This window comes from Oncorhynchus masou, chromosome 19, assembly GCF_036934945.1.
Source record: "Oncorhynchus masou masou isolate Uvic2021 chromosome 19, UVic_Omas_1.1, whole genome shotgun sequence".
Taxonomy (NCBI): Eukaryota; Metazoa; Chordata; class Actinopteri; order Salmoniformes; family Salmonidae; genus Oncorhynchus; species Oncorhynchus masou.
Window position 1 is genome coordinate 23,643,301 of NC_088230.1, and position 14,014 is coordinate 23,657,314.

Consider the following 14,014-nt stretch of genomic DNA (forward strand, 5'->3'; position numbering starts at 1 on the left):
TCAATCAATGTATTTAAATGTTTTATTTAACCTTTTTTTAACTATGCAAGTCTGTTAAGAACAAAGTCTCATTTTACAATGACGGCCTGTCCCAGCCAAACCCTACCCTAACCCGGACGACGCTGGGTCAATTGTGCGCCGCCCTATGGGACTCCTGATCATGGCCTGTTGTGATATAGCCCGGGATCGAACCAGGTTCTGTAGTAACGCCTTTAGCACTGAGATGCAGTGCTAGAGGCAATTATTTATAAGGCCCTTTTTACATCGGTAGATGTCACAAAGTGCTATACATGGTGGCTAGGAAAAACTCCCTAAAAAGGCAGGAACCTAGGAAGAAACCTAGAGAAGAACCAGGCTCCGAGGGGAGGCCAGTCCTCTTCTGGCTGTTCCGGGTGGAGATAGAACATGGCCATTAAGGCCAGGTTGTTCTTCAAGATGTTCATAGATGACCAGCAAGGTCATTCAGAGGTCGAGACAGCAGGTGCGGTAGAGAGAGAGAGAATAGCTAGCTAAGGTAGCATGTCCGGTGAACAGGTCAGGGTTTCCATATGCCGAAGGCAGAACAGTTGAAACTGGAGTAGCAGCATGACCAGGTGGACTGGGGACAGCCAGGAGTCATCAGGCCAGGTAGACCAGGTAGACCAAAATACTATTTATATATTTTTTGCCCTCTATGGCCCCAGCCCCTGACTCCCACAATTGGCCAGTCAGATTATTATTATTAATAGACAAATTAACATTAATGAACATTATTCACATAATGCAATATTCTATTATACATCCTATCAAAATCAAAAAATTATATTACAAAAATAAGTAATGTATGGTTGTATTATCAGTTCATTAATCTACCTAATTGTATAGCTTAATAAATTGAAGATAAATAATTGTAATCAAATTAAAATGTTGATACATAATAATGAGTTAATTACCTGAATGCATCTTTATTGCCTAGGCGTTAACAAAATATTCATACAAATATGATTAGGCCTCATAAACTAGGCCTTGTAGAAAGAGGGTCAATCAAGTTAGGTTTGCCAAATTAATGTAACAATACAATCATAAAAAAAGTTGTTTAAACATGCACAATTAGAAGCATCAATCTATTTAGAAAAAGCGTGACTAAATTCGAGCCCAGTAACTTTGCTCACCGCATCGTCCTTGTCTCGTATGGCTGCTACGAAAAGCCCCCACCTGCTGATCTGCATGAAGTGTGTGAGTGCCACTGGCGATGTACTTTGCTGGACATGCTAGCTGTTCTCTGCGGCTAATCATCACTTCAAACGCATTCTTTTGTGGTGTTATTGGTTGGGGCCTACTACTACTGGTAGTACTGTTAAAATGTAAGTTATGAATCGCAAATCACTATACAGCTGACACACTTGATTTCATTTTGAGTTTGATTTGGTTGTCCAAAATACTATCAGCTTGCCCTGCTCTTTGCCGATGAATGCCCTGATCTCTGGCCAGTCAATTGGTTAAATTACATTGTTGTTTCGTCTATTAATCACATCTAATAGATCTGAAAATGATGCATAACCATAAATTTAACCAAATGTTTGTTTATAATGAGGGACGTCCCACGTTTAACCTGGACACATAAATAGTAGGAATTTGCCATGACCGCATGAGAGAGAAATGAAACATCTGCACGTCGCCTGCAGGTGCGAGCCTGTCTGTTTCACTATCCAATCTGAGGCTTGAACATGATCTGAGGCTGTTTGGTCTCTTGGTATCAATTTGGGAGAGAGGACAGTGTATTATAAACAAAAAGATGCATATATTGGCCAAAAAAAAGAACACATCTGATTTTTGTTTTTGGTGTGTGGAGAATAGTGAGGCAGGGCATCGTTTAAACAGTAATTCTACTTTGTCCGGCCTAACTAGGATTAAAGTGTCAGATGCTAAACAGTAGCAGCAGTGTATGTGATGATTACAGCGACAAATGTTGTTTACGAAGCGTGTGACAAATATAATTTGATTTGAGTTTGCTGTGTATTTCACCTTTCAGAGACTTTCATTTGGTCTGTATTGATTTATTGTGTGGAGACATTTTGGGATAATTTAACTTTATCACCGGGTTGCTGAGTAAACTCCTTAGTTCCTCAAATCAAAATGGGATGAACAAATGTAAACCACCAATTTGCATATATCCACTCTGAGTGTTTTTATTCCGTTGGCTGTCATCCTCAGCCTGTGTTGTGAATATGTCACCGTCTTCTCCCCACCTGGAGGGGTTCAGAGTTTGTTCTTTTCAAAGAGCTGTCAGGGGGCTGATGCTCTGAGGAGAGCTCACTGGTTTATGGCAGGGTGATATAAGGGCTAGTCTGTTGCAGCTAGCTCAGTTAAGATAATTGCTCCAGCACAGGGTGTCACAACAGAGTTTGTTTTTTGTTTGTTCTCAACTTCAATTTTCAATGATGTCCAGCCTCTTCTCTTTACTGTGACAACTGAAAATTGCAATCGGTAGTTTGGAAATGGCTACTCTATCACCTTGTACCCCAAAGACTAATAGGTGTTGTTGTTCATCTATGTTGTAAGACCAGGCTCTAATAAGATCATGGTATTGAGTTAATAATCTGCTAACCGAATACAGTACATCTGTCCATTTTCACTAGTTGTGGAAAGTAGATCTATAGAGGGGGGGGGTACACTGACTGTACTTAGATCCACTGCTTCCTTCAAAATGTATACCATAATCCTCGTATTGGAATTACCGTAAGTGCTGGCTTAAGATTTGTTTAGCCAATATCGTATGCATTAAGAGGGAGATCACTTAAAAGGTTATGTATCTCAGCTAAAAGCGAAATATCATCTTTAAGCTAGAGCAGGGATGGGCAACATTAATGGGGGTGGGGGCCACAAAATACTCATCATGGGGGGGGGGGTGCGCAGTGGCTCGCGGGTCTGTGTCCCCACATCCATACCAAGATGTAGTGAGAGCCGGCCCAAGCCATTTGGGGACCCTAAGAAAAATGTTGTTTCCCTCACCTTGCAAGCAAAACAATCTAGCGGCCATCGTCTTGAGAGAAAAAAATTGTTTTTGGTTTTAGTATTAATTTCTTGCAATTCTATACCGAACAAAAATATAAACTCAACATGTAAAATGAAGATCCCATGTTTTATGAGTTGAAATAAAACAGCCCTGACATACACACAAAAATCATATTTCTCTCAAATTCTAAGCAGAAATTTGTTTACATCCCTGTAAGTGAACATTTTTCCTTTGCCAAGATAATCCATCCACTTGACTGGTGTGGCATATCGAGAAGCTGATTTGAACATCATGATCATTACACAGGTGCACCTTTTGCTGGGGACAATAAAAGGCACTGTAAAATGTGCTGTTTTGTCACACAACACAGTGCCACAGAGTTTTGAAGGAGCGTGCGATTGGCATGCTAACTGCAGGAATGTCCGCCAGAGCTGTTGCAAGGGAACTAAATGTTAATTTCTCTACCATAAGCTGCCTCAACATAATTTTATTTAGAGAATTTGGCAGTATGTCCAACTGGCCTCACAACCGCAGACCACGTGTAACCACGCCAGTCCAGGACCTCCACATCTGGCTTCTTCACATTCAGGATTTTCTGGGGAGTATTTATGTGTGTAATAATGCCCTTTTGTGGGGGAAAAGTCATTCTGATTTGCTGGGCCTGGCTCCCCAGTTGGTGGGCCTATGCCCACCCATGGCTGCGCCCCTGCTCAGTCATGTGAAATCCATAGATTAGGGCCTAATGAATTTATTTACATTTCCTTATTTCCTTATATGAACTGTAACTCAGTAAAATTGTTGCATGTTGCATTTATATGTTTTGTTCAGTACCTTCTACCTTCTTAACAGTACTATCAACAAATTGGTGGTCAGGTGCCACGAAGAGGGACATTTGCAATTGGCTCAAAAGAGAGCAGCACGGGTGGCCCTTGGATGTACACCGAGAGCAAACATTAATAATATGCATGTCAATCTCTCCTGGTTCAAAGTGTAGGAGAAATTAACTTCATCACTACTTGTATTTGTGAGAGGTATTGACATGTTGAAAGCACCGAGCTGTCTATTTAATCGACTAGCACCCATGCATACCCCACAAGACATACCACCAGTGGTCTCTTCACAGTCCCCAAGTCCAGAACAGACTATGGGAGGTGCACAGTACTACATAGAGCCATGACTACATGGAACTCTATTCCACATCAGGTAACTGATGTAAGCAGTAGAATCAAATTTTAAAAAGTTATACAAATTCACCTTATGGAACAGCGGGGACTGTGAAGCAACACCAACATGCACAAACTCCATGCATACACACATGATAACTAATGCCCTATATGCACACGTACACATGGATTTTGTGTTATAGATATGTGGTAGTGAAGTAGGGGACTGAGGGCACACACTTAGTTTGTTGTGAAATCTGTTATGAATGTATTGTAATGTTTTTTAAATTTTATAACTGCCTTAATTTTGCCAGACCCCCGGAAGAGTAGCTGCTGCTTTGGCAGCTAATGGCGAACCATAATAAACACAAATCAAATACAAATCTGGAATACTGCCCAGTTATGTGGTCAGGTGCAGCAAATTGCAGTTGTTCCAGGACAGAGCAGCACGTATTGCACTTTGATGTACACAGAGGACGGATGTCAATTAAATGCATGCTTATCATTCCTGGCTCAAAGTTTAGGAGAGATTGACTGCATCACTGTTGGTCTTTGTGTGAGGTGTTGATGTGCTGAAGGTACCGAACTGTGTTCAAGCAATGGGCACACAGTTCAGACATTCATCGGTATCACACAAGACATGCAACCAGAGGTCTTTTCACAGTCCCCTTGCCCAGAACAGGGGCTGGGAAACACACAGTATTAAATTGAGCCATGACTAAATGGAACCCTCTGCCATCGCAGGTAACTCAAGCTAGCAATAAAACCAGATGAAAAAAAAACAGAAAAAAGAACAACACAACGGGGACTGTGTTTTGCTTTGCATTATGTATTGTATTATGTATGTGATACGACTGTGATGTGTGGTTGTCTCGCCTGGCTATCTTAAGATGAATACACTAGTTGTGGGTCACTCTGGATGAGGAGCGTCTGCTGAATGGCTAAATTGTAATGTGAATGTAGTGCTACAGTGTATGTATGTATATTTATATATATTATGTCTTTTATTTGTTGTGTTGTTTCCTTTTTGACCCAGGAAGAGTAGCCGCTGCCTCGACACTAGCTAATTGGGGATCCTAATAAATACTAAATACTAAAACAGTATGTTGAGCCTTTTTTGGGGGGGGGAATTCACATGCAGGCTTACAAAAGGGGCGTCACATGACCGCAAGTTGCCCATCCTTAAGCTAGAGCTAGGCTGCAGCTGGCATGAACTATTACTGTAAATGTTTATTCTGTCTCTCTCTCTTTTCTTGCTGAAAGTCAGGCTTAGAAATTCAGGGCATCAGGATTCAGCTGTAAATTGTCCTTTAGATCTCACAATAGATTTAGTACATTGTGAATTCTGAGAAAGATTCATTTAAGGTTGTGTTCTGTGAAAAACAAAGTGCACACAATGTTGAAGGGTTATTTTCTATAATCAGCTTCACGTGGAGGCAAAACCTTTTGAATTGACCATTTATAGAAATGTACATCTGTTCTCGTTGGCCTTCCAACACTTAGGCATACTTATGTGTCCAGAATAGAACAATACCATGTGAGCCAGTTTGATATATCCTAAGGGCAGATAAGGGTGATGGACTCTATCTTTTTCTTTAGTACAAGCTGGGTACATTCTAACAAATAACCACATTTTTGGTGAGTTGGCCGAAGAGGCCCATCCATCCATTTGTATTGTGGATGCAGCAATTGAAAACTGCTATGCATGTAAGACATTGCCTGCTAGCCCTCACACAAAGGTATACACATTAAACTCGGGTTTACATTGTGTGTCAACCTATTAAGGCTGAACCTTATGTTCTGCCCACAAAACTGGTCCTTTTTTCCCCATCTGTGTGCAAGACTGATTTCAGTTTACGATCACATCCCACGTCACCATAAAGTGCCCACGGCGGATGTACCAAACAGCTTCTTTTCGGAACCTACAAGTGTCCTGGACAGAATGATGGAGCATTGGGGATCAATCTGAGAAAACTTGATGGAAATAAGCATTGTTAACATCCTCTCTCCCCCTCTGTCTCTCTCTCTCTCTCTCTCTCTCTCTCTCTCTCTCTCTCTCTCTCTCTGATAGGTCATATTTGAGGCGGAGGTCTCAGACGGGAAGACCGGCTTCATTGCGATTGATGACATCCAGGTTCTGAGCTATCCATGTGGTAAGTCATTACACAGGCAGTAATTACCAGACACTCCTGCATTGCTGCTGATGGGTTTTTTGTTGCTCCGAAAATTAAGATAAGAAGGTGACCTGGTAGAGGGGAAGGATGAGGTGAGCAAGGTTTGCTGCTGGAAGATAATAAAGTGGGCTGACCTGCATTTGAAAACATCAGTGTCGGCGCAGGAGGGAATAAATAAATATACTAATAAATGAATCTTCCGTGTAATAAAGGATAATTGTGCTCTCTCAGCATGGCTTTATGGGTTGTAATAGCTGGCTTCCACCCACTTCAGCACAATGAGGTACTTGAACGTTAACCTTAAAAAAATCCCTGGCTTCCTGATAACCTGACCATGAAATATATTTGTGGATTTCTTAATTTTCATCCAGAGACCATTTTACAAAGACACAGTTAAGCATGTTTCCGACAGTCTCTACAGATGCCAAGAATCTGAGACGCCATTAGAAAGAATAGACTTTTCATTAATTGAATAAGAAATGTAATTTAAAAAAAAGTGTGTGTGTTTGTCCACAGTTGCTTTGTATTCATACTCTTTCTTACACATCGATGGGGTCCAACCTGAACATTGAGATATTTGGATTTTACAATTCCCTCAGTTATAGTCTATCCAGGATGATAAAATAATTAACATTAAATAATGTAAAGATATCCCAATTAGGAGCACCAGCAACCACAGGGGTAGTGATTTCACCTTCACTGAGAAGAGCTCCTAACTAGGACTGTAATCTTTTTGAACAGCGTAACAAACCTTTATAAAACTAACCATCATGGTTAGTTGTGACAGTTAATTCTAAATGGTGGGTAAAATGGCTGGTTTAGGTACCCTACACCCTTTGAGGACTAGACTGGTGCAGTCCAGTGTGTCCAGTCATGCATCCTGTCCTGCTACCTCCTTGGTTACACCCCAAATGGCACCCTATTCCCTACATAGTGCACTACTTTTGGCCAGAGCCCTTTAGTGCACTATGAAGGGAATATGATGCCATTTTGGACACAGACCTAGCCTCCACAGTAGCAGCATTCATTTAAATTGACAGCTGCATCCAGAGAAATTATCTGAGCAGTGAGCAGTACTGAGCACTAGCCACCCCTCATTTGGCAGTGGGGTAAGTGGATTGACTCAGGGGACTGGTACGTCCCAGGCTAATTTGGAGATAATCTGCTAATGGCGTCACTCCTGAGGGTCATTTCTGTTGGATTTAACAATAATAATAAAATAATAATTACCCTTCCCTCTCCATCATTCAACCATTTACTACTTTGGAGTGTTTAGTGAGTGCTATAGTAAAGCAATCATAGTCCTAGTAAGTGCATGGTTGCTCTCCAGTAACAAATGCTCTTGATTGGGACCAACAGGGGATAATCAGCAAATGCCATTTTCTTTTGCACCAAGGCCTCTTCCTGATCCCTGTCTCAAGAGAAGCTTGCAGCTCTTCAGCAGCACTGACGCTAGGATGGATCTCTAACTAAGCTCTGTGTGAAATTAGTGTGTGCTGAACCACCCAGCTTCTATCCACCCATTGCACTGATGATAATGAACTAGCTAAGCACTCACCCAAGCTGACAAACCATTGGACACAGTGATTTATAGTCTCTATTTTAGCAATAGTCCCTAGAGTCAAATGAGTTAAATCACTATGTTTGGGTCTTTTTCTAAGGTCCTATCACTAGTCCATTGGATTATCTCCTCTTTTCTTCTCTCTTCACAATGGCCTCGATCTCACACGGTAGTGCTCTCGCAGTCTACGATGCTGTCTCTTTGTATGTATGGTATGTGCATAACATATCCCTAATCAGTTTTTCCACCAGAGTATAAAGGGTAATTTGGAGGGTTACCCTGCGGCTGTGACTTGAATTCACTGCTTGATTATAGAATACAATTAAATTCAGAATCACTCCAAAACACTAATAAAAAATGCAAGAACAACTACAGGCACTGAGTTTTCCTTCTCAAAGTCAAATCGGAGAAAGATAATTAATTTTAAATGCAGCAATTTTAAACTTGAACATGTCTTTGTAGTTGCAGAGAGAACTTACTTGGTGTCTCTATACATTGATAAAGTCATAGTTAATGTATTCAAATTATGAATAGCCAAGCCATCGTTTGGCTCGTTAGGTAATCTGTAACGAGGTTCCCTGGACATTAACAACAGTGTGAAGCCAGACAACCGTTTTGGTCCTGTTGTGTTCAGAGTTTAGCGCTGTTTCGTAAATGTTCCTCCTAGTTACGTGTGCTCAATTACTGCTGGCACCGCTCCAGACTACCACGCAGCATCTGGGCTGCCAACCTCCCAAATCACCATGAATAATTTAGCTGTCCATATCAAAACTCTGCTTGTTAATATTCTTTTTTCCAAAAAAGACTCCATCCTTCTCATGTTAGTTTAATGTTGTTGTTGGGTATTTTATTTCCAGAACACATAGGTTTCCTTTCCTTTTTCCTGTTGTCCCACAGCCCTCTTAGAACACTAGTATCTTTTGACTTGAGGCGCAAGTGTGTATTGTAATAATCCAGGCTGTTCCCAGCAGCGGTGTATGTTTATTGACAGTGTTTACCAGTAACCACTTCACCCACTCAGCTCTGGCTGTGTTTGTGTGACAGATGAGGTAGTTACTAGGACTTGCCGTCTGACATGGCGAGAAAAGGGGGGTGCTGGGAAACCGCAGGGCTGCATTGATCATGTCGTGTGCTCTGCGTTTATGACTGCTGTAATTGTTTTCTTCCCCATAGATAAATCGCCTCACTTCCTGCGCCTGGGAGATGTGGAAGTCAACGCCGGGCAGAACGCCACCTTCCAGTGCATCGCCACCGGCCGGGATACCGTGAACAACAGGCTGTGGCTGCAAGTATGGACTGGGATTGGGAGCAGGGCTAGCCACTTTACAGATCAAATCCAATTTTAATAGTCACATGTGCCAAATACAACAGTAGACCTTACAGTGAAATGCTTACTTACGAGTCCCTGACCAACAATGCAATTAAAAAAAAATACTGGTAATAATAACAGTTTAAAGTAACAAGTAATTAAAAAGCAGCAGTGAAATAACAATAGCGATACTATATACAGGGAGGGGGTACCGATACAGAGTCAATGTGTGGGGGCACCGGTTATTTTAGGTAGTATATATATGTAGGTAGAGTTATTAAAGTAACTGCCTGGGTAGCCATTTGGCTGGATGTTCAGGAGTCTTATGGCTTGGGGCTAGAAGCTGTTTAGAAGCCTCTAAGACCTAGACTTGGCGCTACCGATACCGCTTGCCGTGCGGTAGCAGAGAGAACAGTCTATGACTAGAGTGGCTGGAGTCTTGGACAATTTTTAGGGCCTTCCTCTGTCACCGCCTGGTATAGAGGTCCTGGATGGCAGGAAGCTTGGCCCCAGTGATATACTGGGCCGTTCGCACTACCCTCTATTAGAGGTTGAACGATTTTTCAACGCCGATAGCGATTATTGGAGGACCAAAAAAGCCGATACCGATTAATCGGCCAAATTCTTTCAAAAAATTATATATACATATATTTGTAATAATGACAATTACAGCAATACTGAATAAAAATGAACACTTTTATTTGAACTTAATATAATACATCAATAAAATCAATTTAGTCTCAAATAAATAATGAAACATGTTCACTTTGTGTTAAATAATACAAAAACAAAGTGTTGGAGAAGAAAGTAAAAGTGCAATATGTGCCATGTAAAAAAGATAACGTTTAAGTTCCTTGCTCAGAACATGAAAACATTTGAAAGCTGGTGGTTCCTTTTAACATGAGTCTTCAATATTGCCAGTTAAGAAGTATTAGGTTGTAGTTATTATAGGATTATTTCTCTCTATACCATTTTTTATTTCATATACCTTTGACTATTGGATGTTCTAATAGGTACTTTAGTATTGCCAGCCCAATCTCGGGAGTTGATAGGCTTGAAGTCATAAACAGAGCAATGCTTGAAGAATTGCGAAGAACTGCAGGCAAACGCAGTAAAGTGCTGTTTGAATTAATGCTTACGAGCCTGCTGCTGCCTACCACAGCTCAGTCAGACTGCTCTATCGAATCATATACTTAATTACAATATAATAACACACAGAAATACAAGCCTTAGGTCATTAATATGGTAAAATCGGGAAACTATCATTTTGAAAACAAAACGTTTATTCTTTCAGTGAAATACGGAACCGTTCCGTATTTTATCTAACGGGTGGCCTCCATAAGTCTAAATATTACTGTTACATTGCACAATCTTCAATGTTTTGTCATAATTACGGAAAATTCTGGCTAATTAGTTCGCAACGAGCCAGGCGGCCCAAACTGTTACATATACCCTGATGAGAAGTGACACAATTTCCCTAGTTTAATATTGCATGCTAACGTTAATTTCTTTTAACTAAATATGCAGATTTAAAAATATATACACTGTTCAAAAAAAATAAAGGGAACACTTAAACAACACAATGTAAGTCCAAGTCAATCACACTTCTGTGAAATCAAACTGTCCACTTTGAGCAACACTGATTGACAATAAATTTCACATGCTGTTGTGCAAATGGAATAGACAACAGGTGGAAATTATAGGCATTTAGCAAGACACCCCCAATAAAGGAGTGGTTCTGCATGTGGGAACCACAGACCATTTCTCAGTTCCTATGCTTCCTGGCTGATGTTTTGGTCACTTTTGAATGCTGGCGGTGCTTTCACTCTAGTGGTAGCATGAGACAGAGTCATCAGGACCGCTACCAGCATCAGGACCGCTACCTCCACCTTTGTGCAAGGAGGAGCACTGCCAGAGCCCTGCAAAATGAACTCCAGCAGACCACAAATGTGCATGTGTCTGCTCAAACGGTCAGAAACAGACTCCATGAGGGTGGTATGAGGGTCCGACGTCCACATGTGGGGGTTGTGCTTACAGCCCAACACCGTGCAGGACGTTTGGCATTCGCCAGAGAACACCAAGATTGGCAAATTCGCCACTGGCGCCCTGTGCTCTTCACAGATGAAAGCAGGTTCACACTGAGTACACGTGACAGACGTGACAGTCTGGAGACGCCATGGAGAACGTTCTGCTGCCTGCAACATCCTCCAGCATGACCAGTTTGGCGGTGGGTCTGTCATGGTGTGGGGTGGCATTTCTTTGGGGGGCCGCATAGCCCTCCATATGCTCTTCAGAGGTAGCCTGACTGCCATTAGATACCGAGATGAGATCCTCAGACCCCTTGTGAGATCATATGCTGGTGCGGTTGGCCCTGGGTTCCTCCGAATGCAAGACCTCATGTGGCTGGAGTGTGTAAGCAGTTCCTGCAAGAGGAAGGCATTGATGCTATGGACTGGCCCGCCCGTTCCCCAGACCTAAATCCAATTGAGTACATCTGGGACATCATGTCTCGCTCCATCCACCAACGCCACGTTGCACCACAGACTGTCCAGGAGTTGGCGGATGCTTTAGTCCAGGTCTGGGAGGAGATCCCTCAGGAGACCATCCGCCACCTCATCAGGAGCATGCCCAGCCATTGTAGGGAGGTCATACAGGCACGTGGAGGCCACACACACTACTGAGCCTCATTTTGACTTGTTTTAAGGACATTACATCAAAGTTGGATCAGCCTGTAGTGTGGTTTTCCACTTTGATTTTGAGTGTGACTCCAAATCCAGACCTCCATGGGTTGCTAAATTTGATTTCCATTGATAATTTGTGTGTGATTTTGTTGTCAGCACATTCAACTATGTAAAGAAAAAAGTATTTAATAAGAATATTTCATTCATTCAGATCTAGGATGTGTTATTTTAGTGTTTCCCTTATTTTTTTGAGCATTGTACTTCTGTGTATTGATTTTAAGAAAGGCATTGATGTTGATGGTTAGGTACATTCATACAACGATTGTGCTTTTTTTGCAAATGCGCTTTTGTTAAATCATCCCCCGTTTGGCAAAGTTGGCTGTCTTTGTTAGGAGGAAATGGTCTTCACACAGTTCGCATCGAGCCAGGCGGCCCAAACTGCTGCATAGAACTGTTGCACAGAACACAAGAGAAGTGACACAATTTCCCTAGATAAAATAAATTCAATTCAAGATTGATTGTTTTTTATAAGATGCATTTAACGCTAGCTAGTGCCTTACCTTGGCTCCTTGCTGCACTCGCATAACAGGTAGTCAGCCTGCCACGCAGTCGCCTTGTGGCGTGAAATGTAATCGGCCATGATCAGTGTCCAAAAATGACTGATTTGTTATGAACTTGAAATTGGCCCTAATTAATCGGCCATTGCGATTAATCGGTCGACCTCTACCCTCTGTAGTGCCTTGCGGTCAGAGGCCGAGCAGTTGCCATACCTGGCAGTGATGCAACCAGTCAGGATGCTCTCGATGGTGCAGCTGTAGAAGCTTTTGAGGATCTGAGGACCCATGCCAAATCTTTTTAGTCTCCCGAGGGGCAATAGGTTTTGTCGTGCCCTCTTCACAACTGTCTTGATGTGCGTGGACCATGTTAGTTTGTTGGTGATGTGGACACCGAGGAACTTTAAGCTCTCGACCTGCTCCACTACAGCCCTGTCGATGAGAATGGGGGCGTGCTCGGTCCTCTTTTTCTTGTAGTCCACAATCATCTCCTTTGTCTTGATCATTTTGAGGGAGAGGTTGTTGTTCTGGCACCACACGGCCAGGTCTTTTACCTCCTCCCTATAGGCTTTCTCCTCGTTGTCTGTGATCAGACCTACCACTGTTGTGTCATCTGCAAATTTAATGATGGTGTTGGAGTCGTGCCTGGCCGTGCAGTCATGAGTGAACAGGGAGTACAGAAGCGGACTGAGCATGCACCCCTAAGGGGCCCCTGTGTTGAGGATCGTGATCGTTGTTACCTACCCTTACCACCTGGGGGCGGCCCGTCAGGAAGTCCAGGATCCAGTTGCAGAGGGAGGTGTTTAGTCCCAGGGACCTTAGCTTATTGATGAGCTTTGAGGGCACTATGGTGTTGAACGCTGAGCTGTAGTCAATGAATAGCATTTTCACATTTTTGTCCAGGTGGGAAAGGGCAGTGTGGAGTGCAATAGAGATTGCATCATCTATGGATCTGTTGGGGTGGTATGCAAATTGGAGTGGGTCTAGGGTTTCTGGGATAATGGTGTTGAACCTCTGGATTGATTTATAAGAATGTGGGTCAAACTGTTGTTTATGGATCACACCAACTGACAAAAAGTAACCTTAAAATTATCCCACAGTACAATTCATCACTCAGGATATTGTGAGCATTGTGTCCTCATAACTCAAACACCTCTCTACCCCCTCTCAAGTCCAATACCTGGCTCAAGGAAATGCCACGTCTTTTTTGGGGGAAATTTCTATTAAGAAAGAATGCAGTAAAATCAATTTTGTCAGCTAGGGCTGCGGGAAAATTACTGTTCAGGTGAGGGCATGATCTAAGCCCTCCCTAAAGCCTAGGGTGAACTGATAAGACTCACAGAAATAGAGCGCGAGAGGGATGGAGGTGAGAAGGAGGTAGAGAGGGAATAAGAGAACTCCTCTCATGGATGACTGGGTGGAAAAGTGAGAGAGGCGATGTGACCTTTTCGGTGCCGGCGGTTGTGGAGGTGAAAATGTAAAAGAGGCACTGCTGTTGACATCAAACTTGTCTGATAACGATCCCAGTGATGATAAGCTCTGGGTGCTTTAACAGACCCATTCATTGGCTCCCACCG

General features: G+C 42.4%; 1 protein-coding gene across 15 annotated transcripts in view; it reads left to right on the plus strand.

The window, feature by feature from the left end:
* LOC135506026 (receptor-type tyrosine-protein phosphatase kappa-like) overlaps positions 1-14,014 on the plus strand; it is a 168,808-nt gene that overhangs the window by 71,012 nt on the left and 83,782 nt on the right. For all 15 annotated transcript variants that reach the window (XM_064925367.1, XM_064925370.1, XM_064925368.1 and 12 more), the window contains 2 exons: positions 6,230-6,311; positions 9,067-9,182. In XM_064925367.1, the coding sequence (XP_064781439.1) occupies positions 6,230-6,311; positions 9,067-9,182 (198 nt within the window). The remainder of the gene's footprint in view (positions 1-6,229; positions 6,312-9,066; positions 9,183-14,014) is intronic.